The 26,962-nt window shown below is 39.7% G+C and overlaps 1 protein-coding gene across 1 annotated transcript; it reads right to left on the bottom strand.

Moving 5' to 3' along the window:
- Positions 1 to 247: 247 nt before the first annotated feature.
- LOC131957998 (ATP-dependent translocase ABCB1) lies at positions 248 to 26,962 on the bottom strand. The gene is made up of 25 exons (XM_059322875.1): positions 26,801 to 26,962; positions 25,736 to 25,907; positions 21,339 to 21,463; positions 18,509 to 18,680; positions 17,975 to 18,088; positions 17,752 to 17,862; positions 17,468 to 17,593; positions 16,999 to 17,202; positions 16,272 to 16,442; positions 15,269 to 15,430; positions 14,773 to 14,782; positions 14,218 to 14,312; positions 13,847 to 14,020; positions 12,847 to 12,951; positions 12,266 to 12,343; positions 11,999 to 12,082; positions 11,364 to 11,494; positions 10,453 to 11,142; positions 9,958 to 10,030; positions 9,196 to 9,437; positions 8,181 to 8,343; positions 7,447 to 7,644; positions 2,760 to 2,966; positions 1,068 to 1,214; positions 248 to 576 (listed from the first exon to the last, which is right to left on the bottom strand). The coding sequence occupies exons 1-25, from the start codon at positions 26,953 to 26,955 to the stop codon at positions 385 to 387; spliced, it is 4,101 nt and encodes a 1,366-aa protein (XP_059178858.1). The 5' UTR covers positions 26,956 to 26,962; the 3' UTR covers positions 248 to 384.

Genomic DNA, 26,962 nt, shown 5'->3' with positions numbered 1-26,962 from the left:
CTAAAAGCTAAAAAAAAAAAAAATAACATTTTGACAAACGTTAGTCAGGTTTTTCCCTTTTTTAATTCTTAGATAGAAATAAATTTTATTAATTTAAACAAAATTGCACTTCTGTAAGAAAACACATTTTAAGCAAATCTCTGCTAAAACAACAACATTTATATTGCTATGGAGCAAAATATCCAAGGATATAATATAATACCGTACGATATTTTCACAATTCACATAAGTTACTGAGAAGTGTTGCTGTTGTTTCGATTTTCTTTGACGACATGTATTCTCTAATATCTTTTTTTTATATCTGCTGACATTGAATCAACTGTTCGCTATAAGAAAGCACTTCAGCTTTTACGTAGCTTAGTTTTCATGAATTGCTGCTTCCCTCTACATGTTGGAGGTGATCAGCTTGTAATACGGTCCACGGTTTGACATGAGCTGGGTGTGAGTACCTATCTCCTGGACAACACCGCCTTTGAATACCGCAATCTTCTGCGCGTCTTTGATGGTGCTGAGACGGTGGGCGATTGTGATGCAGGTTCGTCCTTGCCTGGCTTTGTCCAGAGCTTCTTGCACCACCTAGTTCGTGGAGAAAAAAACACGGTGTTTACGGGTACTTAAATCCACAATCTATGGATTAGTCTAGATTTAAATTTAAATATTTAGTTTCTAGAAGCGAACTCGGGTATTTTATTAGAATAGTTACAAAAATTCTCATAAACGTAACGCTACATCAGCGATGCCATGGTAACAAGCTCCAGCTCCAAATCTAACCCTAAACTATTTACATAAATGGAAACAAATATAAACACACCCTAAATCTAACATTAAACCATGCCTGGGCTCAGTAATGACATACAGACTCTACATGCCCTGGAATGACCATCAGACTTTCGACTAAGGAACCACACGAAATGATACGCTGTGTGGCGATGTTTTCTGAATATCTTACACGGACAAATAAATGTTCCTACAGCATATGAAAGGTTCTTCCCCGTTAGGAAACAGAAGACGCCCATGTTGTACAACACGCCTATAATTGTATAATGTACAGTTCAAAGGTCACTAACTTTCTCACTCTCGGCATCCAGCGCTGACGTGGCCTCGTCCAGTAAAAGGATGTTGGGATTTCTAATCAGAGCTCGGGCTATGGCGATCCTTTGCTTCTGACCCCCGCTTAGCTGGGTCCCTTTGCTGCCAACATTTGTCTGGTAACCCTAACCAAGACAGACAGCAGACAGCATACATTAGTCAGGTAACCCTAACCAAGACAGACAGCAGACAGCATACATTAGTCAGGTAACCCTAACCAAGACAGACAGCAGACAGCAGACATTAGTCTGGTAACCCTAACCAAGACAGACAGCAGACAGCATACATTAGTCTGGTAACCCTAACCAAGACAGACAGCAGACAGCATACATTAGTCTGGTAACCCTAACCAAGACAGACAGCAGACAGCATACATTAGTCAGGTAACCCTAACCAAGACAGACAGCAGACAGCATACATTAGTCTGGTAACCCTAACCAAGACAGACAGCAGACAGCAGACATTAGTCTGGTAACCCTAACCAAGACAGACAGCAGACAGCATACATTAGTCAGGTAACCCTAACCAAGACAGACAGCAGACATTAGTCAGGTAACCCTAACCAAGACAGACAGCAGACAGCATACATTAGTCTGGTAACCCTAACCAAGACAGACAGCAGACAACATACATTAGTCAGGTAACCCTAACCAAGACAGACAGCAGACAGCAGACATTAGTCTGGTAACCCTAACCAAGACAGACAGTAGACATTAGTCAGGTAACCCTGTATAAGACAGACAACAGATATTAGTCAGGTAACCCTGTACAAGACAGACAGCAGACAGCAGACATTAGTCAGGTAACCCTAACCAAGACAGACAGCAGACATTAGTCAGGTAACCCTAACCAAGACAGACAGTAGACATTAGTCAGGTAAACCTGTACAAGACAGACAGCAGACAGCAGACATTAGTCAGGTAACCCTAACCAAGACAGACAACAGACATTAGTCAGGTAACCCTAACCAAGAAAGACAAAGGCAATAGAAATGATGAAACTGTGATGTTACAAACTTGAGGTAAAGAAATTATGAAACTGTGGAAGTTACAAACCTGAGGTAAGAAATGATGAAACTGTGGAAATTACAAACCCGAAGTAAAGAAATGATGAAACTGTGGAAGTTACAAACCCGAAGTAAAGAAATGATGAAACTGTGAAAGTTACAAACCCGAGGTAAAGAAATGATGAAACTGTGAAAGTTACAAACCTGAGGTAAAGAAATGATGAAACTGTGGAAGTTACAAACCTGAGGTAAAGAAATGATGAAACTGTTGAAGTTACAAACCTGAGGTAAAGAAATGATGAAACTGTGGAAGTTACAAACCTGAGGTAAAGAAATGATAAAACTGTGGAAGTTACAAACCTGAGGTAAAGAAATGATGAAACTGGAAGTTACAAACCTGAGGTAAAGAAATTATGAAACTGTGAAAGTTACAAACCTGAGGTAAAGAAATGATGAAACTGTGGAAGTTACAAACCTGAGGTAAAGAAATGATAAAACTGGAAGTTACAAACCTGAGGTAAAGAAATGATGAAACTGTGGAAGTTACAAAACTGAGGTAAAGAAATGATGAAACTGGAAGTTACAAACCTGAGGTAAAGAATTGATGAAACTGGAAATTACAAACCTGAGGTAAAGAAATGATGAAACTGTGGAAGTTACAAACCTGAGGTAAAGAAATGATGAAACTGTGTATGTTGGCCGCCTTAGCTGCCTTTACAATCTCCTCCATTGAGCAGTTTCGGCTGTTGTCGCCGTACGCGATGTTCTCCGCAATGGACGTGGCGAAGAGGATGGGCTCCTGTGAGACTAGACCTATCTGTGCTCTCAGCCACTGTACGTTCAGATCCTTCACGTCGTACTTGTCCATGAACTGGTGACGTATGGATAGATGAACATGAAGTTATGTATGTGAAGTTGCTATATCTTGACAGGCACTGGTTAATGTTTGGGAACACAAAGTTGTTTTATATAAATTGGCTGTATGGTAGTAAATATTAGGATACTAGAACTCTGAGTTGTTTCTATAAAGAAAAGAAAAGCTATAGCTTGAACGAAATTGTTAATCAAGCTAATTTAAGATTTATTTGTTTATATTAGCTAGAATACGTTTAGGAGCAGTTCTGTAAGTAGTTTTGTCAGATTTTTACTATTTACACTATCTACACAAAAAGTATTTTTTAGATAAAAAGATGGCGATATCATCATCATGTAACCAAAACATTTAGCCTATTAATTGTTTGATCTGTACTTCTCATATTAATGTTACTGTTGAGACATGGAAGCAGTTTATCCTCAAGTGTTGAAACTATTAGTTAGGTGGATTTAATGCAAGTTATTCCAACTCCCACACATGTTAAGGACTAAGCATTCTATTTTTTTGAGTGCTTTAGATCAATAAACTATTCAAGTTCTGAGGCTCGCTTGAAACGATTGCTACAAGGCTGTTACTACTTGACAAATTTGTTTTCCGGAGGGGAGGGAAGAAAAATAAATGCACAACTTGCAATATAAAGTGCATTTTTGTGAGAGGGGTGGGTATCGGCTGGCGGATGGGATAAAGCCTGCTAAAACAGGTGACGTCATGTATCGAGTACTTACAACCGTCCCTTGGTTGGGGTCGTAGAACCGTTCAATTAGTTGTAGTGACGTCATGTATCGAGTACTTACAACAGTCGTAGAACCGTTCAATCGAGTACTTACAACAGTCGTAGAACCGTTCAATCGAGTACTTACAACAGTCGTAGAACCTTTCAATCGAGTACTTACAACAGTCGTAGAACCGTTCAATCGAGTACTTACAACAGTCGTAGAACCGTTCAATCGAGTACTTACAACAGTCGTAGAACCGTTCAATCGAGTACTTACAACAGTCGTAGAACCTTTTAATCGAGTACTTACAACAGTCGTAGAACCGTTCAATCGAGTACTTACAACAGTCGTAGAACCGTTCAATCGAGTACTTACAACAGTCGTAGAACCGTTCAATCGAGTACTTACAACAGTCGTAGAACCGTTCAATCAAGTACTTACAACAGTCGTAGAACCGTTCAATCGAGTACTTACAACAGTCGTAGAACCGTTCAATCGAGTACTTACAACAGTCGTAGAACCGTTCAATCGAGTACTTACAACAGTCGTAGAACCGTTCAACTAGCTTTATTGACGTCATGTATCGAGTACTCACAACGGTCGTAGAACCGTTCAACTAGCTGTAGTGACGTCATTTATCGAGTGCTTACAACAGTCGTAGAACCGTTCAACTAGCTGTAGTGACGTCATTTATCGAGTACTTACAACAGTCGTAGAACCGTTCAACTAGCTGTAGTGACGTCATTTATCGAGTACTTACAACAGTCGTAGAACCGTTCAACTAGCTGTAGTAACGTCATTTATCGAGTACTTACAACAGTTGTAGAACCGTTCAACTAGCTGCAGTGACGTCATGTATCGAGTACTTACAACCGTCCCTTGGTTGGGGTCGTAGAACCGTTCAATTAGTTGTAGTGACGTCATGTATCGAGTACTTACAACAGTCGTAGAACCGTTCAATCGAGTACTTACAACAGTCGTAGAACCGTTCAATCGAGTACTTACAACAGTCGTAGAACCTTTCAATCGAGTACTTACAACAGTCGTAGAACCGTTCAATCGAGTACTTACAACAGTCGTAGAACCGTTCAATCGAGTACTTACAATAGTCGTAGAACCGTTCAATCGAGTACTTACAACAGTCGTAGAACCTTTTAATCGAGTACTTACAACAGTTGTAGAACCGTTCAACTAGCTGCAGTGACGTCATGTATCGAGTACTTACAACAGTCGTAGAACCGTTCAATCGAGTACTTACAACAGTCGTAGAACCGTTCAATCAAGTACTTACAACAGTCGTAGAACCGTTCAATCGAGTACTTACAACAGTCGTAGAACCGTTCAATCGAGTACTTACAACAGTCGTAGAACCGTTCAATCGAGTACTTACAACAGTCGTAGAACCGTTCAATCAAGTACTTACAACAGTCGTAGAACCGTTCAATCGAGTACTTACAACAGTCGTAGAACCGTTCAATCGAGTACTTACAACAGTCGTAGAACCGTTCAATCGAGTACTTACAACAGTCGTAGAACCGTTCAACTAGCTTTATTGACGTCATGTATCGAGTACTCACAACGGTCGTAGAACCGTTCAACTAGCTGTAGTGACGTCATTTATCGAGTGCTTACAACAGTCGTAGAACCGTTCAACTAGCTGTAGTGACGTCATTTATCGAGTACTTACAACAGTCGTAGAACCGTTCAACTAGCTGTAGTGACGTCATTTATCGAGTACTTACAACAGTCGTAGAACCGTTCAACTAGCTGTAGTAACGTCATTTATCGAGTACTTACAACAGTTGTAGAACCGTTCAACTAGCTGCAGTGACGTCATGTATCGAGTACTTACAACCGTCCCTTGGTTGGGGTCGTAGAACCGTTCAATTAGTTGTAGTGACGTCATGTATCGAGTACTTACAACAGTCGTAGAACCGTTCAATCGAGTACTTACAACAGTCGTAGAACCGTTCAATCGAGTACTTACAACAGTCGTAGAACCTTTCAATCGAGTACTTACAACAGTCGTAGAACCGTTCAATCGAGTACTTACAACAGTCGTAGAACCGTTCAATCGAGTACTTACAATAGTCGTAGAACCGTTCAATCGAGTACTTACAACAGTCGTAGAACCTTTTAATCGAGTACTTACAACAGTTGTAGAACCGTTCAACTAGCTGCAGTGACGTCATGTATCGAGTACTTACAACAGTCGTAGAACCGTTCAATCGAGTACTTACAACAGTCGTAGAACCGTTCAATCAAGTACTTACAACAGTCGTAGAACCGTTCAATCGAGTACTTACAACAGTCGTAGAACCGTTCAATCGAGTACTTACAACAGTCGTAGAACCGTTCAATCGAGTACTTACAACAGTCGTAGAACCGTTCAATCGAGTACTTACAACAGTCGTAGAACCGTTCAACTAGCTTTATTGACGTCATGTATCGAGTACTCACAACGGTCGTAGAACCGTTCAACTAGCTGTAGTGACGTCATTTATCGAGTGCTTACAACAGTCGTAGAACCGTTCAACTAGCTGTAGTGACGTCATTTATCGAGTACTTACAACAGTCGTAGAACCGTTCAACTAGCTGTAGTGACGTCATTTATCGAGTACTTACAACAGTCGTAGAACCGTTCAACTAGCTGTAGTAACGTCATTTATCGAGTACTTACAACAGTTGTAGAACCGTTCAACTAGCTGTAGTGACGTCATTTATCGAGTACTTACAACAGTCGTAGAACCGTTCAACTAGCTGCAGTGACGTCATGTATCGAGTACTTACAACCGTCCCTTGGTTGGGGTCGTAGAACCGTTCAATTAGTTGTAGTGACGTCATGTATCGAGTACTTACAACAGTCGTAGAACCGTTCAATCGAGTACTTACAACAGTCGTAGAACCGTTCAATCGAGTACTTACAACAGTCGTAGAACCTTTCAATCGAGTACTTACAACAGTCGTAGAACCGTTCAATCGAGTACTTACAACAGTCGTAGAACCGTTCAATCGAGTACTTACAACAGTCGTAGAACCGTTCAATCGAGTACTTACAACAGTCGTAGAACCTTTTAATCGAGTACTTACAACAGTCGTAGAACCGTTCAATCGAGTACTTACAACAGTCGTAGAACCGTTCAATCGAGTACTTACAACAGTCGTAGAACCGTTCAATCGAGTACTTACAACAGTCGTAGAACCGTTCAATCAAGTACTTACAACAGTCGTAGAACCGTTCAATCGAGTACTTACAACAGTCGTAGAACCGTTCAATCGAGTACTTACAACAGTCGTAGAACCGTTCAATCGAGTACTTACAACAGTCGTAGAACCGTTCAACTAGCTTTATTGACGTCATGTATCGAGTACTCACAACGGTCGTAGAACCGTTCAACTAGCTGTAGTGACGTCATTTATCGAGTGCTTACAACAGTCGTAGAACCGTTCAACTAGCTGTAGTGACGTCATTTATCGAGTACTTACAACAGTCGTAGAACCGTTCAACTAGCTGTAGTGACGTCATTTATCGAGTACTTACAACAGTCGTAGAACCGTTCAACTAGCTGTAGTAACGTCATTTATCGAGTACTTACAACAGTTGTAGAACCGTTCAACTAGCTGTAGTAACGTCATTTATCGAGTACTTACAACAGTTGTAGAACCGTTCAACTAGCTGTAGTAACGTCATTTATCGAGTACTTACAACAGTTGTAGAACCGTTCAACTAGCTGCAGTGACGTCATGTATCGAGTACTTACAACCGCCCCCTGGTCGGGGTCGTAGAACCGTTCAATCAGCTGGACGATTGTGCTCTTGCCGCACCCACTCTCCCCCACCAAGGCTAGGGTTTGACCGGGCTCCACCACCAGGTCAAGGCCGTTAAGTACACTGACGTCAGGGCGCATGGGGTAGCGGAAGAACGTCTTAGAAAACCTGATCGTCGAGTTGAACTCTGACTGGATAGAAGCGTTAGCGATAAAATGGTTTTAATGTTTGATCCAGTTCAAGGTTTCGAACTTCTTATAGGATAAAAAAGCTCCGCTGGTACATTTGTGAGGGCTATCACTTAACATTGTATTTGAGTGCTTCTTTTTTCCTCGTAATATATTTGAGAAGTATCCTCTGACACTAAAGTATTACGTGTCAACATGTTATGCGCAATGTGGTCTGTTGACTCCGACTTTAGCCTGCTTTTTTTCTGCATTTTCTTCTATAGCCTTTGTTTACGTAAGAACAATGTGCAAGGCGGCAATTCTATGATGGGTTACTGTCCACAACAATACAGCCTAATCTTCCCGGGTCCAACTTCTGGACTATTAAAGTTGCCCACCACAAGCTTTCCCGCATAACCAGTTTCTTCACAGTTGAAGTTCATTTTAATAAACACATTTATGAAACTATTTTTAATTTTAAGACAAAGAAAAACATAAACTATACGATTATTGTTAGGGGTAGCAAATGTTTCAAATAAAAAAAAAGAACACAACAAAACCTTCAGGGGCGCCTCTCCGTCTAACGAGTACGCATCGATGGGCGGTGTCTGGTCGTGAATGGCAAAAATTCTTCTGGCGGCACTGATGGCGGCGCTGGTGTCAGGGGCGAAGGCGACAGCCCGTCCCAGCTGCATGGAGCCCAGGACAAGACACCCAAACACCCTGGGGACGGCCAGACACATTGGTATAGAAGTGTCAACAAAACATGTCAAATGAAATAATAAGTTCGTCTATCAAGCTGTTAAGTAGACCCGTAACTGTAGGACGTCCTCGAGTCCACCCACCTCTGATAAGTACCTGAATCATGTTAGAGAAAGTAAAGGTGACTGTGTTTAGTGCTGACCACACTATCCATTCATATGCCGAGATCAAGAAACATATGAACTCTACTTCATCTGCCTTATGGATCTTTAGATATGAAAGGGGAGCTTTAGATTACATTTTGAAATAGTTTAACATGCTGTAAAACTTCTATGATCAACAAATAAAATATGCTGATTAGTAATGATAGATATTAGGTTAAAATATTTTACAATAAAAGCCAGGTCTAGTAGAGAGAACAAGAACAACAGAGGCTGAATTCAAGTGAGTTAACACTATGAACAAGACAACATATGCTGGGTTGAAAGTGTTAAAAAGGTGGGAAAAGGGAAGGAAAAAAGTTTAACTGTTAAATACAAAGAATTAAAATGTTAATCAGACAAGTATGGCAAAAAACATCATTGTGTCTTATCCGCTCAAAAATTTGACAAATTACTAGAATAATATTAACATAACACTGACATAACAAATCATCAGTATGTTCCAAATGTTTTATTTAATGAATAAAACAAAAGAAAAAAGCCCTAAAAAGATGCAATGTAAATTTAATTGAAAATATAATACAGAAATAATCAACCATTGAAGAACTGTAGCCTATAACTTGTAGAAATACTCTAAGTAACTAACTAATCCACTGGAAAAAAAACGATAAAATAAGAACTAAACTTAAACTTTTAGCCATGAAGAACTCACTTGAAAATGTCGTTGAAATCGATGTCGTCGTCTTCCAGTAGCTTGGAGCCGTAGTAAAAGGCCACGGCGTATGTGAAGAAGTACATCCCACCCGACACGCCAAACGCCGCCGACGCCAGACCAGCTCTCTTCAGGTTCGACTTGACCGGACGCATGAGGTCAGCGGAAAAAATTCGGTAAAACGTGCCCTCTTTGGTCAGTGCTGCCACCGTGCGGATGTTGTCCACACAGGAAAGAGCATTCTGGGGGGATTAGAGAAAATACTGAGTGTCACCCTGAGAGTAACAAAACAATATTGTAATAAGACATCACGGCAGGGGCGTAGCGAGGGGGGAGGGGGGGGGGGTGCGGACCACACCGGGTGACACCATTTAGGGGGGTGACACAAAGGCAAAAAATAGCAAAATATAGAGAAAAACTTGAGGGGGGTGCAAATCGAAAGTTTGAGGGGGGGGGGTGCAAATCGAAAACTTGAAAGTTTGTCCCCGGGAAGGTTCGCTACGCCTCTGGGGGTGACACCATTAAGTGCCGCACCGAGTGACACCCGACCTCGCTACGCCACTGACGGCAGGCTTTAGATTTTGTTTATTATATTAGAATTTGACTTATGTTAGGAATGGGAATAAAACAAGAAGTTAAGATGAAGACGTTTATCTGTTTTAGATATCTATACAATGTTAAGTAGCTAATCTTGAATTAAAAAAAAAATAAGTACTGGTCCCTCCTTAATGAACTGGTGGTAAGAAGAGAACAAGAGAGTACCTTGCAGGCGTCTTCCATGGCCTTTTTGTTTTCTTTAGCGGCACCTCCTAGAAACGCAACACTCAACACACCTCTGAAGAGAAGGAAAAGAAATTAATTTTTCTCTATACATGAAACTAGGGTGTGTTAAAATCTGAAAATCTAATGGACATCTCTATATTTCATAAGTTTCGGGCTTTTAAATTGGTATCATAGACTTCTGTTTAAGGCATCACTTATTTAACAATATAATAATTACGTGTTCATTGCTTAAGATATTAAAAGAAAAATAACAATATGGATGTTACCCTACCATTCTTATTTGCCATTTTTATCAAGCATGCTTTAGACCATACTTGATTATATCCCCACCCACCCCATTCCCTAGAGCAGGTAAAGGCAGCTTTGATAGTCCGACCCACCATCTCTAATGCAGTTGTTTATCACGAAGGTAAACTTCATACCCGACCATTACCAAAACACCATTGACGCGAGGCTCATGTTCATGATCGATACACCATCAAGCCACCTCTAACCTTGGCTACCATCAAGCCACCAATAATCGTGGCTACCATCAAGCCACCAATAACCGTGGCTACCATCAAGCCACCTCTAACCGTGGCTACCATCAAGCCACCACTAACCGTGGCTACCATCAAGCCACCTCTAACCGTGGCTACCATCAAGCCACCTCTAACCGTGGCTACCATCAAGCCACCTCTAACCGTGGCTACCATCAAGCCACCTCTAACCGTGGCTACCATCAAGCCACCTCTAACCGTGGCTACCATCAAGCCACCTCTAACCGTGGCTACCATCAAGCCACCACTATACGTGGCTACCATCAAGCCACCTCTAACCGTGGCTACCATCAAGCCACCTCTAACCGTGGCTACCATCAAGCCACCTCTAACCGTGGCTACCATCAAGCCACCTCTAACCGTGGCTACCATCAAGCCACCTCTAACCGTGGCTACCATCAAGCCACCACTATACGTGGCTACCATCAAGCCACCTCTAACCGTGGCTACCATCAAGCCACCACTATACGTGGCTACCATCAAGCCACCTCTAACCGTGGCTACCATCAAGCCACCTCTAACCGTGGCTACCATCAAGCCACCTCTAACCGTGGCTACCATCAAGCCACCTCTAACCGTGGCTACCATCAAGCCACCTCTAACCGTGGCTACCATCAAGCCACCACTAACCGTGGCTACCATCAAGCCACATGAACGGTATGATACCATCAAGACAAGACTCACGAAAGAATCATGAACGGTATGATACCATCACGACAAGACTCATGATAGAATCATGAACGGTATGATACCATCAAGACTCACGATAGAATCATGAACGGTATGATACCATCAAGACAAGACTCACGATTGAATCATGAACGGTATGATACCATCAAGACTCACGATAAAATCATGAACGGTATGAATGCCGCCAGTGCTAGAGCCAGTTGCCAGCCGAAGATGAGAGAGATGACGAAGCCCGTGCCGAGGTTGCCCACACTCAGCAGGATGCTGCCGACCAGCGTCTTCACCACCTGCAGATAGAAAAAAATTAAGTCAAATCATCTGCAGCATGCAAATGGAACTAGGAATAAATTTTGTTGTTTTTACTTTTGCAACGTCCCTGTCTTAGTGGCTTCTCTTTTTCACAAGTGCTTGCTATAATCAAAACTGCGAACCTTTGTGAAAGTTGCCTCCCTTTATATGAGTTATCTTTCCTTATACAAGTGTATACGTTTATCAATCCAGCTTATCCTTAAATCTTGCCTTTTTCGTATCAAAATTACCGTCCTTATCAAAGTTACTACCCTTATCAAAGTTAAATATTAAGGTCTCTATCAAAGTTAACGTCTCTATTAATGTTAACGTCCTTATCAAACTTTCACAACCTGAACATTGGAACATTGATGTGACTTACACTCAACAAAGTACCCTTCCCAGAACATTGATGTGACCTACACTTACCAAGTAACCTGTCATAACCTTAATGTGACTTACACTTAACAAACTAACACCAACTATTATGTGAACTCACTCACCCCCTGCACGACGGAAGCCTCCACGGCTAGTTGAGTACTCAGGATGCCAGTCTCATGCCTGTGGTCATCAAACCACGCGATGTTCTTGAGAGAGAAATCAAACTGAGGTTTTACATTTCTGACCACTTATTAGAACAATTAGTGAAATCTAGTCTAATTATACACCCAAGAACATATATAGTTTATATCTACTGCATGGAGTATTAAGTAGTTATAGGAAAATTAAGATGGATTCAACAGGAGCTAATAATTATTTAACGTGCATACCTTTCTTAGAATGCTTCTAAATAACAGATCTCTGATCCTCATAGTTAGCGCTTCCCCAGACAAACCAAACATGTAGTCCTGTAAGATTCATGGACACATTACGTTAGTCTCAATCAAATGTTTTGTTGGATAGCATAAGGCTCGTTGTTTTGGTGTAGCGGTACAATTATAGATAATATCTTCGGTTTCACAAAGAGCAACAGTTTATATAAATTTAGTTTGAGTTTATGTATCTTAAGGTGACGTGTTCACTAATAAACAAATGAATTGTCTCACTAATAAACAAATAAATTGAGATATGAAGGATCTATGGAAGACATGAAATCAAGGAACGTATACATGATAGATAAGGACTCCTGATGTAGAACACACTCCCATACATTTTATAAAGATGCCGTGGAAAGGGATATGGGAATCAGGGAATGACAAAGCACGCAGTGAGAAGAATATCAGCAAATGAATTTTGTTTCAGAAGTTTTGTCTCGGTCCTACACTCTAAGAGAGAAGTATGGCCTCAACCCTAGCTCCATATGAAGTGAAAATGTTAAATTTAAACTTACAATGATGGAAGAATTGTTTACCTGTAAAAAGAAAGTTATGAGACTTGCGAAGGCCACGCCCAGTGAATACAAACTCATGTCTCGCATGGTGTCTTTTTGGTCTTGCAAATCATCTTTAGAGAATGCCTGGAGAGATCACGTGATGTTTGAGTGGTGTGTGAGAGTTTTTGTAGGTGTCATGTGGTCTTCAATTTTTTTTTACTTATAAACCTACTTTAGAAGCTGCGCTAAGGATGATGGCCAATAAACAAGAAAACCTACTTTAATAACTTCATTAAATATGATGATCATTAAACAGACAAACCTACTTTAATAACTTCACTGAGTGAGATGATCAATAAACAAGACAAACTTACTTAAATAACTTCACTAAGTATGATGATCATTAGACAAACCTACTTTAATAACTTCACTAAGTATGATGATCATTAGACAAACCTACTTTAATAACTTCACTAAGTGAGATGGTCAATAAACAAGACAAACCTACTTTAATAACTTCACTAAGTATGATGATCATTAGACAAACTTACTTTAATAACTTCACTAAGTATGATGATCATTAGACAAACCTACTTTAATAACTTCACTAAGTATGATGATCATTAGACAAACTTACTTTAATAACTTCACTAAGTATGATGATCATTAGACAAACCTACTTTAATAACTTCACTAAGTGAGATGGTCAATAAACAAGACAAACCTACTTTAATAACTTCACTAAGTATGATGATCATTAGACAAACTTACTTTAATAACTTCACTAAGTATGATTATCATTAGACAAACCTACTTTAATAACTTCACTAAGTGAGATGGTCAATAAACAAGACAAACCTACTTTAATAACTTCACTAAGTATGATGATCATTAGACAAACTTACTTTAATAACTTCACTAAGTATGATTATCATTAGACAAACCTACTTTAATAACTTCACTAAGTGAGATGGTCAATAAACAAGACAAACCTACTTTAATAACTTCACTAAGTATGATGATCATTAGACAAACCTACTTTAATAACTTCACTAAGTATGATTGCCCATGCAGGCTGTAAGGCTCCATTGGTCAAGCTGGACAGACTCCCAAGGACAAGAAAGAACCACTCAGGTGAATTCATCTTGAGCAGTCTGCCAATGGTTGAAAGCGAGGACGCAGACAAGTCCAGTTCGTCTTCAACGTAGGCCATCTAATTAGTAAAACAAGAATAAAGTAATGCTAATATAGATGAAAAAAACTTGAGGTACATTCTCTTTGATTGATTTAAACAAATATGTCATGCATACAGGGATACAAAAATTGCGTTTAATTTTAATTGAATCGATTCCTACAGTAGTATTAATTTTATACCTGCTGTATATTAAAAAGTGATGTTGAAAAACATACCTTCAGAACTTGGTCGCCATAGTTACCGACAGATATTTCCAGTGGTTTAGCAACTGTAGTGTTTGTATCAGAGTCACCGCCACTTTCAGATTCTTCTGTTTAGTTAAGATTGTGTTTTGTAAAGTAATGAGAGCTGCTCCTTATCGGAACCATATATATATATATATATATATATATATATATATATATATATATATATATATATATATATATACATATATACATATACATACATATATATATATATATATAATCAGGGCCGGCGCTACCTATAAGGCGAACTAGGTGGTCGCCTAGGGCGCTGTCCGTAGGGGGGCGCCAAAATGGGTTGGAAAAACAAATTGATAGTTTGAGGGGGGTACAAATCGAAAGTTTGAGGGGGGTACAAATCGAAAGTTTAAGGGGGGTGCAAATCTAAAGTTTGTCCCCGGGCGCCTGGAAGGGGGCACTAAAAATTTGCGGGAGGGGGTGCGCTTTCAATAAGTTTTGCCTAGGGCGCTAAATAACCTGGCGCCGGCACTGTATATAATAAAATGTATTCACTGGTTTACTTACGTTTTCGAAGCTGTGGAAGAGATAGAGAGTGGTGGTGTTCATATTCATTTCAAAATAAATTTATAATACTAACAAATTATATCATATTCACAAATTCTATTTTTATCGTAGTGACCAATCTGGGACGGTGACCAGAAAGATGGGCGACGGAAATCTACGCACAAAAATACTGCGCAGGTGCATTATTGTTTTTTTAATCAAGCATGAATATACATTAATAGTTAATACATGTACATTGCAGCATAATATAACATATTTCCACGAAATATGACAAAATTAAAGTGTATTAGTATAATTAGTTTATATGTGCGCATTTTTCTGTTCGTGCAATTTTCCGTTGTGCAGTTTTCCATGTGCGCATTTTACTTCCTTAGAAACTATAGACTAGTCACGTGACTATAGACTAGTCACAAGAATAGAAAGTAGAAACTAGTTTCTTTTTATTAAAGACTAGTCAAATGACTAGAGACCACTCACATGACAAGAGACAACCTACCTGACTAGATACCAGGGTGAAATAAAATCCTTTCTTCGCCATCAATTGGTCGTGCGTCCCTTTCTCCTGAACCCTGCCCTTGTCCAGTACCACAATGACGTCAGCCTGTCTCACAGTGGACAGTCGGTGTGCTATAACAATAGTGGAGCGACCTTTGCTCGCCTAGAACAAAAACATGGACTATAACTATAGTGGAGCGACCTTTGCTGGCCTAGAACAAAAACATGGACTATATTAATAGTGGATCGATAAAACTTAATTCTTGAAAAAGTCACAAATTATATTGCTCTATTTTTATTGACAAAACGTTTTTCTCTAAAGAATTCAAATCGTTACTTTGAATTTCAGTACAAACTATCAAAAGTGTTTTATTTTGTTTCTTCTTCCGAAAGAAACATGGAGAAGATCAATGGAGAAAGTTAAAGGAGGAAGGCGTAGCAGCCCAACTGGCATAGGTTATAGCTAGAGACAAGACAAGTGGCGCTTACTTGTTGACGCCCCTTGCGCCGAAAAAAAAGATTTAAAATGCCCGCTTACGTAAATAAAAAAAAGCTCTAGTCCTATTTTAATAAATCCGTAAGATATTTTTTAAACAGCTTTTCAAATAGGATATACCAGTGTTCAGATAGGATATTTATAAATATTCAAAGTGTGGGTAAACATGACCGACCTCAGACTAAACCCACACAACAAAATCATAAGGCAAGTATAGCAGTAGAATTAACAAGGCAAGAGGAAAGAGTGAAGATAAAATGCCTGGAGAAGATCAGTCGAAAATGAGAGTGGAGGCTGGATTGACATGGTCTGAATTGAAGAGAATATCTATTTATAGGGTGCATGCGCAGAGCGGTCGTGCTTTATGCTGATTCGGAGCGAAAAGCCGTTAGATGAAGACATTGATGAAGCATTATTTTTGTTTTATTCAAAGAAAGGTGCAGTAAAAAGGTGCTTAAATTTCAGAGGAAGTTCATCAATCAAACATCGGACATTTTGGTATCTGCACCTTTTCTAACGCGTCCTGCACGACAGCCTCGCTCTGGTTGTCTAAAGCGGAAGTGGCCTCATCTAATAATAGAATTCTTGGATTCTTGACCAGAGCTCTGGCGATGGCGATCCTCTGTTTCTGGCCGCCGCTCAGCTGTGCGCCCCTCTCTCCCACGTGCGTGTCGAACCTCTGGGGAAAAAAATTGCTTCTTTTTTATTTTTGGTTAATTCAACAGAGAATTATCTAAAACAAATCAACTTGTCACAAGAAGTTGTTGATTACTACATAGTATTACAATGGAAATTAGCTAAAATAAACTGGTCGAAAAAAAACGAGAATTTGTATCGAACAAAAAATGGTATCCTCTGACATGGGTTCTGTTGTGTCGCAAAAGTTGATTGGAATTTATTTAGTTTAAATTGTTAAATTCTTAATGGTTACAATATTTTGTAAACAAAATTGTAATCGATGTTAAATTGTGATTGGGGTCACATTTTTATTTTATAAAAGTTCTGTGAAAATATGTTAACTTTATACAAATAAGTAATAATGCATGCTTTAAACAGTGAGTGAAGTAAACAGTGAGTGAAGTAATGTAATGACATTTCAATTTGGGTTTTATCTTGGTGGATTATCTCTTTCTTGTGAACATCTCAGTGGATTATCTAAATTACGTTTATTTCTCCCACGGATTATCTAAACAGTAGCTTACCCCGTGGGAGGATTAAGTCAACTATGAGCTCACCTCTGGCAAGTTCATGATGAAATCGTAAGCGTTGGCGTTCTTGCACGCTTGAACGATTTCCTCCATGGAGACCATCCCGTTGCCATACCGGATGTTCTCTAGAATTGTCGTGGCAAAGAGCACGGGCTCCTGGCCAACTAAACCAATGCTTCGTCTCAGCCATTTTACGTTCATGTCTCTGATATCAATGTCGTCAAGAGTTATCTGGCCAGATATTAGGAGGATAATTGTATAGCTATATATATATACATATATATATATATATATATATATATATATATATATATATATATATATATATATATATATTATAGCCTTATAATATATATATATATATATATATATATATATATATATATATATATATATATATATATATATATATATATATAGTATATTTTATTTATTGTTGTATTTATTATGCGCATATTTCAGCACTGTCAACAGTCTTTGGTTGCCCAAGTGTTACCTTCCCAATGTTGGGGTCATAGAATCGCAGCAACAGTTGGATCAGTGTGCTCTTGCCACAACCACTTGAACCCACGAGCGCTACCGTCTGACCTGGGTTGATGGTCAGGTCAAGGCCATTTAATATCTGAAACAAAAATCAAATAGCATCTGTATTAGTAGTTATGACTGATCTTCATATTAGTAAATAAACAAATAAACGATATCATGAATATACACCAACCATATAGTTGCATATAAATATACGCATATATACAAGTACACGTACACACACATGAAACATACCTTGACTGAATCTCTGCTTGGGTAGTTAAAATGTACGTTCTGAACTTGTATTCGCCCCGTGATGGTCGCAGGTTTTAAGCCCTCTGTTGATGAGCTGTCAATATTTGAGATCTGAAAAAAAATTGTTTCGTTTCGTTGAGTCTGGATGATCATACGCTTCCGTGTTTTACACTGAACACCAAAACAAAAGTAAAACCAGTGTCAAAAGAGAATCTGGTCTTACCCGGTCTATCAACCGAAAGACGTCGTAGGCGGCTCCTCTGCCTACATTGATGGTGACGATGGAGGGTGCGGCGAGCCCCAGGGAGAGACAGGAGATGAAGGTTGTGAAAAATACCTGGAAAATAATTCTTGGAAATCTCAATTCAATACAAAACTGCATTAAATTAAGGTTAGGATACTGGTTAGGGTATCGTTATTGGTGATATTATTTGTCTGATTGGATATTCGATGAGGACCATTACATGTGTTAGTAAAGAACCCTTTTAGACAAGAAAACTCATTAATACTAATGACATCGGTATAGAAAGTGATTGGTTGATTCTATGTACATCCGCTCTAATTACATATTAAACATGGATAGGTTCAAAGGCATCTGACGACTCTACCCCGAGAACCAAACTCAAAACCACCTCATATTTTTCTCAAAGAAAATATTAACTCAACGTAACTGAACTATTGAGTCGATTTTTTTTTATTTTAGTAACGAAGTAATTCAAAATGTAAAATTTTAATGGTATATTTTTCATGAATGTACCGTCATCATATCCTTGACCTCGTAGTCGCCATGCCTGACCAGTCTGCCTCCGTACCAGAATCCAAGAGCCCAATTGCAGAAGATAATGAACCACATCATACCTTGACCCAAGCCGCCCATCAAACTTTTCCTAATGCCAAACTTCCGGGCGTCGGAAAGACTGGCAATGTACCTGGTAGGTCAATACAAATGTAGACGTCACAACACGTAGGATTACCTGGCTTATCAAAATATACATTTTAGTTACACTAGGTACCTGATGAATAAAAATATACAATAAGTAGATCTACTTGTATATTTAACATACGTAGTAATACATGTATGTCGATAACATTATAAATGAATGGATTTTTAAAACTAAGATTAGTCTTTCGAAATAAGTGCTTTGTCTATCATACCATATCACTAGGGTTTTGTTGTAAAATATACATAGAGGTTCTAAAATCGTGTTATATATATTAATACAACTGTAAAGTATAGATTTCTGGTGTGGTCCATGTCTGTGGGATAGGTTATAAGATCAAAGTAAATTAACTTGGAAAATATTTAGGTCGTAGTCGCTTTCAAACGGCAACCCCATTTTCGGGTATTTTTTTGCATATCCATTATTCAAACAGAAGTGTAACTATAACAAAACATTTTTTAAATGTAGAACTTTAGGCTACTATGCTTGAGCCTATCGCTCAGTTTCATTTCAACTAGCTAACAAATTTATTCAGTGTGGATATCAAGAACATTTAGCTTGTAAACAGCTGCATAATGTCAACACCATGACACATGTTTAATACACAGTGGCAATTATAAGCAATGTGTGGCCATAAAACTTGTGTCATTGTGCCATATAAAAGGTGTGTATTTGCCCATACAAACTGTAGATATGCGGTGATAAAATTGCTATGTATTTGACGATAATTAACGTTATGTATGACATAAAACATGTGTCATTGTGCCCAGTGGCGTAGCGAGGTCGGGTGTCACGCGGTGCGGCACTTAATGGTGTCACCCCCCAGAGCGCGGGGACAAACTTTCAATTTTCGATTTGCCCCCCCCCCCCAAACTTTCGATTTGCACCCCCACCCCCTCTAATTTTTCTCTTTATATTTTGCTATTTTTTGCCTTGGTGTCAACCCCCCTAAATGGTGTCACCCGGTGCGGTCCGCACCCCCCGCCCCCCCCCCCCCTCGCTATGCCTCTGTGCCATATAAAAGGTGTGTATTTGCCCATAAAAATTGTAGATATGCGGTGATAAAATTGTTATGTATTTGACGATAATTAACGTTATGTACCGGCGCCATGCAAGTTTATCTTAAGACTCAGTAATGTATTTCACATTAACTCAGTGCATACGAAAAACAGCGCTGGTCTGCTCTTGCCCCATGTTAAACATGGTAGGTGTAAAGCCACTTTACAGCAGTGGTTCTTAAGTTGGGTTCGATCCAACCCCAGGGGTTCGGAGAGTCGGTCTCATGGGTTCGGCATAGGTCAAGACACACGCCCAACTCACGATTCACGATCGGATTTTTGTCAGTGTGGATGATACAACTATTAAGAGAGGTTAGGTGGATGTGCTTATAAACCTGCTGGGGTTCGGTGGTTGTGCTTATAAACCTCGTGGGGTTGGGTGGTTGAGCTTATAAAACCTGATGGGGTTCGGTGGCAGAGGCGTAGCGACCCTTCCCGGCGCCCGGGGACATACTTCCAATTTGGCGCCCCCTCGAGAGCAAATTTTCGATTTGCACCCCCCCCCCCCCTCGAACTTTTCATTTGCACCCCACCCCCTCAAACTTTCAATTTGGCGCCCCCCCTAAGGTCGGCGCCCGGGGACATATGTCCCCCCCCCCCGCCCCCCCCCCCCCTCGCTACGCTACTGTTCGGTGGTTGTGCTTATAAACCTGCTGGGGTTCGGTGGTTGTGCTTATAAACCTGCTGGGGTTCGGTGGTTTTGCTTATAAGCCTGGTGGGGTTCGGTACCTCAAAAAAAAGTTGAGAACCACTACGCTGGATCTATTTCTAGTTGTCGCCGACATACATATGTTGTCCATAAAGTGACAGATGTATCAGATATCGTTATGCATCGCTAATTGGAGAGGTTGTATTTCAAAACGTTTGACTTGCTAGTGACCTCAGGTTAATTAAGTTAACTGTGCTTGGACGTGGGAGTAAGCAGGGCGGCCGGTTAATTCATGTAAAGTGCCAACACGGGGGGGGGGGGGGGGGGGGGGGGTTGGGACTGGCTGTGTTAAAGCGGCCCTTTCCCGACAAATTTTCATATTGCGTTGTTTTTTATCCAAACCTAAGGACCTATGCATACAAAGTTACGGGCCACTTTACAATTTCAAATATACAATAATAATAAAACTAACAATAGGAAAGGTTTATTAAATAAAGATATTTAATTTAAATATTAAATTACTAATAGGCTCAATACGTAATGATCCTGGCTGCCCACCAGTTTTTTCCCCCCACACACTGGCTTTTCCCTCCACACACTAGCTTTTTCCCCACACATACCGGCTTCCCCCTTCCCCCCCCCCCCCCCACCACCACCGGCTTTTTCCTCCACACACTGGGATTTTTCCCACATACGCGAGGATTTTTCTCGGTGTCCCGGCGGCTCGCCCCACCTTTGATTACCTGAAATTTTTCTTTATTCAAAGTAGATTCTAATGCAACGGTTAACTTTATATAGTATTTTCTTTTTTTTTACAGGGCAGGTAAAATTTGTGACGTTCTTTTCTTCTGGCACTTGATGTTTTTTGTAATGTCAGTGAACCAGGTGATAAAGTAGGTTACAGTCCCCCACCCCTCTCCTTCACTAGCGTGTACTCACCTCTTGGCCTCTTTGTCCTGACCCCCAAACGCGTGCACGGTCCTGATGGAAGACAAAACCTCCTCCGCCACCGTCCCTGCCTTAGAGTAAGCCACCCTCTCCTTGGCTGTCATGGTCGAGAAAAACTGTACCAACATTATGGGAGGAAAAGTAAATGATTTATTATAGTTGGTCTATAGCAGATTATAGGCAGCTTACAGCTGATTATAAGTAGTCTATAGTAGATTATAGGCAGTCTATAGCAGTTTATAGGCAGTCTATATAAAAGTATAAGCAGTTTATAGCAGATAATATGGAGCTTATAGCAGATTGAGTCCCGTCAATTAACATACACGCTCAAAAAAAAAGGGGGGGGGAGGGTGGCAAACAACTTGACACTTTAACTGAAAAAGCATTTTAAAAGCAACATTAACACTAACTATACAAAATCAATACATCTGTAGGCTAGTCGAACCACTAATTAACAAGTAAATGTTACTGCAGAGAGAGACCTAGTGGTCTGATCGTGTAAACTTTATCGCTTTTGTCTACCCTTAAAGTCTAGTAATTCATTTTTATTGTATACCAGTTTAACACCTAGTAGATAAAAGGCATTTACAAACACACACAAATATATATATATATATATATGTATATATAGGCCTTATATATATATATATATATATATATATATATATATATATATATATATATATATATATATATATATATATATGTATATATATATATATATATATGCCTATATATATATATATATATATATATATATATATATATATATATATATATATATATATATATATATATATATATATATATACATATATATATATATATATATATATATATATATATAGGCCTATATATATATATATAGGCCTATATATATATATAGGCCTATATATATATATATATAGGCCTATATATATATATATATATATATATATATATATATATATATATATATAGGCCTATATATCGATGGTCTCGGTCGCAAACCGTCTAACTCAGAAAATGTAAATTTTACAGGAGAGACAAAAAACTGATTATTTCCTTCTCGATCGCTCTAATACACATTTTTTTTAAAGATATCTCCGAAGAAACTCTCTACCTACTATACTGTAGCGTTTTAAAATGGATTTTGTTGATATTTACAAAACTATAGCAGGTTTTAAAAGATAGACGGTTTGTTCGGTCTAAAATTCTCGGTGCAAACCGTCTATCTGTGCGCGCGCAGACTTAGCTGTTTTGAGCCGAGAATTTCGGTCTCAGCCGCGTTCGTTCGTTTTGTTTAATGAACGTGATTTAGTTATGTTTATGTTTTTAAGTTATAATTAACACTTTATAATATTTAGATTGTAGTTTTGGGCTCATATTTTAATTATTTGAGTTTATTCTACATTATGGGGTCAGTTTAATTTTTAATACAGATGTTTTAGTATGGCTTTATCGTTTTCGAGTGTATTCTTTATGTCTGTATTTAGTACTAGACTTGTTAACTGTTGAAGGTTATGCTTTATTTATTACATCTTTCTATTCTCACAGTTTATTTTACTAAATCTGGTGGGTGCTGGGTCACATAAAGAAACATTAAAATGGCAACATATTTTTAAAATCAGGGAAATCATCATAAAAAGGTGTGTTTATGACTTGCTTTTGAGTGCTCAAATATGACAGCTTTTATCTTTTTTTTCTGCTCTTGTGCAACTTGACAGGGGCTACAGATGAGATCATAATCTTACGACCCTAGCGTAGCAATTGCCAGCTATCTGCTAATTCACTTTGAAGTAGATAGTAGCATCAGGCTTGTACTGCAGTGCACGAATATCTGTCGCTTTGAATTCTTGATAGGTCTGACTGGTCTTTTGAGATCGGCTGGTCTCTTGTATGGTAAGACTGGTCTATTTGAGAGAGGTTGGTGTCTATTGTCTGTTATGTGAGGCTGGTCTATTGTATCTTACGACTGATCTGTTGAGAAAGGCTGGTGTATTGTATGGTAGGATTGGTGTGTTGAGAGAGGCTTGTCTATTGTAGGATAAGACTAATCTTTTGAGAGAGGCTGGTCTCTTGTATGGTAAGAATGGTCTGTTGAGAGAGGCTCTTATCTTGGAGGGTAAGATTGGTCAGTTGAGATAGATTGGTCTTTTGTATATTACGACTGGTCTGCTGAGAGTTACTGGTGCCTTAATGTTACGACTGGTCTGTTTTGAAAGGCTGGTCTGTTGAGAGATGCTGGTGCCTTTACGATTTGTTAGTTGACAGATGCTGGTGTCTTGTATGGTAAGACTGGTCTGTTGAGAGAGACTCATATGTTGAGAGGCTGCTCTGTTGAGATACGCTGATCTGTTGAAAGAGGCAGATATGTCAAGAGAGGCTGGTCTATTGATAGAGACTGGTCTGTTGAGAGAGGCTGGTATGTTGAGAGAAGCTGGTCTGTTGAGAGAGGCTGGTCTGTTGAGAGAGACTGATATGTTGAGAGAGGCTAGTCTTTTGAGAGAGGCTAATCTGTTGAGAGAGGCTGGTATGTCGAGAGGCTGGTCTGTTGAGAGAGGCTGATCTGTTAAGAAAGGCTGGTCTGTTGAGAGAGGCTGGTCTGTCGAGTGAGGCTGATCTGTTAAGAAAGGCTGGTCTGTTGAGAGAGGCTGGTCTGTCGAGTGAGGCTGGTATGTTGAGAGAGGCTGGTCTGTTGAGAGAGGCTGGTCTGTTGAGAGAGGGTGGTCTGTTGAGAGAAGCTGGTCTGTTGAGAGAGGCTGGTCTGTTGAGAGAGGCTGGTCTGTTGAGAGAGGCTGGTCTGTTATGTGGTAAGACTGGTGTGTTGAGAGAGGCAGGTCTGTTGAGAGAGGCTGGTCTGTTGAGAGAGGCTGGTTTGTTGAGAGAGGCTGGTCTGTTGAGAGAGGCTAGTCTTTTGAGAGAGGCTAATCTGTTATGTGGTAAGACTGGTGTGTTGAGAGAGGCAGGTCTGTTGAGAGAGGCTGGTCTGTTATGTGGTAAGACTGGTGTGTTGAGAGAGGCAGGTCTGTTGAGAGAGGCTGGTCTGTTGAGAGAGGCTGGTCTGTTGAGAGAGGCTGGTCTGTTGAGAGAGGCTGGTCTGTTGAGAGAGGCAGGTCTGTTGAGAGAGGCTGGTCTGTTGAGAGAGGCTGGTCTGTAGAGAGAGGCTGGTCTGTTGAGAGAGGCTAGTCTTTTGAGAGAGGCTAATCTGTTATGTGGTAAGACTGGTGTGTTGAGAGAGGCAGGTCTGTTGAGAGAGGCTGGTCTGTTATGTGGTAAGACTGGTGTGTTGAGAGAGGCAGGTCTGTTGAGAGAGGCTGGTCTGTTGAGAGAGGCTGGTCTGTTGAGAGAGGCTGGTCTGTTGAGAGAGGCTGGTCTGTTGAGAGAGGCTGGTCTGTTGAGAGAGGCTGGTCTGTTGAGAGAGGCTGGTCTGTTGAGAGAGGCAGGTCTGTTGAGAGAGGCTGATATGTTGAGAGGCTGGTCTGTTGAGAGAGGCTGGTATGCTGAGAGAGGCTGGTATGTTGAGAGAGGCTGGTGTGTTGAGAGAGGCTGGTATGCTGAGAGAGGCTGGTATGTTAAGAGAGGCTGATATGTTGAGAGAGGCTGGTATGTCGAGAAAGGCTGGTGTGTTGAGATAGGCTTGTCTGTTGAAAAATTAATCATAAAAGCATCTACTAAAAACATGTACGCCAAACATTTTGTAACCTACCATATAAACATTTCTTAACACGTATCTAAACCCTCAATCTAAAGCTAGTAGTGAATTAACAATTATTAAATTTATTGCACATTCTTGTGGAAATATAATTCGAATTATATTGTTTTGATTGATATTTAGATTCTAGAATGAAGATCTAGTTTCAAAGCATTGTGTTAGCCTAAAAAAATGTAAACAAATCAGTTTGGTTATTGAAAATCTGAAAATAGGCAATATTAAACAAATACTATTTGTTTATTATTTTTAAAAATGATAAAATGTAATAGAATAGTTTAACATAATTAATCAAATATCCTTACCTATAAGTACTGTGACTGCTGTGTTGTAAAATTGTGTGAATACGGCGTGCGACTGCGTTCCCGATCAAAAGTGTACTGACAAATATAGCGATATTCGTTTTGCGCCGAGATTTTTAGCGCTAGAAATAATAGGCGGTTTGTTCAAATGATTATATCTCAATAATCATTCTACAGATTTCTCTAATATTTTCAGGCATTATGGGGAATCATATTGGCTTTTGTTTTATGTAAAAAAAAGAAAATCGAATTTTTTTGAGTTAGACGGTTTGCGACCGAGACCATCGATATATATATATTTACATGCACACATACGAGGCCTTAAATAGCTACGAGACAACTAGTTTGTAGCACTTAATGGCAGAGTGAATAAACCAAAACATGTCAGCCCGTACATAGCCTATCGTGCCAGCCGACAAGAACAGGATGGGACTGGAGATCTGCAGGATCAGGGTCAGCTCCCACCCAAAGATGTAGCTGATGATGGCGCCGCCCAAAAATGAGGAGAACCACTGTAGGGCTGTGCCACCCTTGTCACCAATGGCGTCGTGAATCTTTGAGATGTCGCTGTGTGGGGAAGAAGAAAATAAATTGTTAAATACTTCTAACACGAAACTAGGTAGGTCAAAACATTCTGTGAAGCAGAAGCAGCCGGAATGTCGTGATCAGCTGGAAGGAATCACGCAGAACCGAACACGAGGGAGAGATGTGGTTTCGTTCCTATGCTCCACAAGGGGTCCATAGGCATGACTGATGATGATGATGATAATGATGATGATGATGATGATGATGATGATGATGGTGGTGGTGGTGATGATGATGATGTTGATGTTGATGTTGATAATGATGATGATGATGATGACAATGATGGTGATAATGATGATGATAATTATGATGATGATGATGATGATGATGATGATGATAATTATAATGATAATGATGATGATGAAACACTTCTAAACATGTTTTTTGTGTCGAAAGTCAAGAGCTTATATGTTAAACATTTATCATAAGTTGTGTTTGCTTCGCTGCTTCTCCATTAGAGTAGAGAGAGGGATGGTTCAAAAGTCGTTACTGAATGTAAAACAAAACGAACATCTTTCAGTGGCTAGTGTGAGAAAACATAGAAACATAAAAATTCATCCCCCCCCCCCAACTCACACACACAAACACATACAAGCGCTCGTTAGACCAGGGATATGGTAACGCCCATAATTAGAATATGGTAAACTTTAGCTTAGTGATGAGCTATGTTTTTGGGCAACAATTTAGGATCCACTAAACATTATATCACTTTTGCAAGTACCTGGTCGCATTTTAAACCATCAAACCCGTGGTACTAAATGAACTAACGAACTAACTCAGTCACATCTTTCCAATGTTGTAAAAATACTAAGTTACCTATTAAACTACCAGTCTCATGCCAACAATGTGAAAACAACGTGATTATCCTGACTCACTCGGTTAACTTGACAGAAATTTCTCCGGCTGAGTGGGAGTCGAACCAGGACAGTTCCTGTTTCATGACGTTCTGAAAGAAGGCCAGCCTCATCCTGATGATCTGCCGTTCAGACGAGAGAATGAAGAGGTAGATCTGAAGGAAGCCGGCGATCATCACCACG

This window comes from Physella acuta, unplaced genomic scaffold, assembly GCF_028476545.2.
Source record: "Physella acuta isolate Inbredline_101_S28 unplaced genomic scaffold, ASM2847654v3 ptg001283l, whole genome shotgun sequence".
NCBI lineage: Eukaryota > Metazoa > Mollusca > Gastropoda > Physidae > Physella > Physella acuta.
This window is presented reverse-complemented; position numbering and strand designations above follow the sequence as displayed.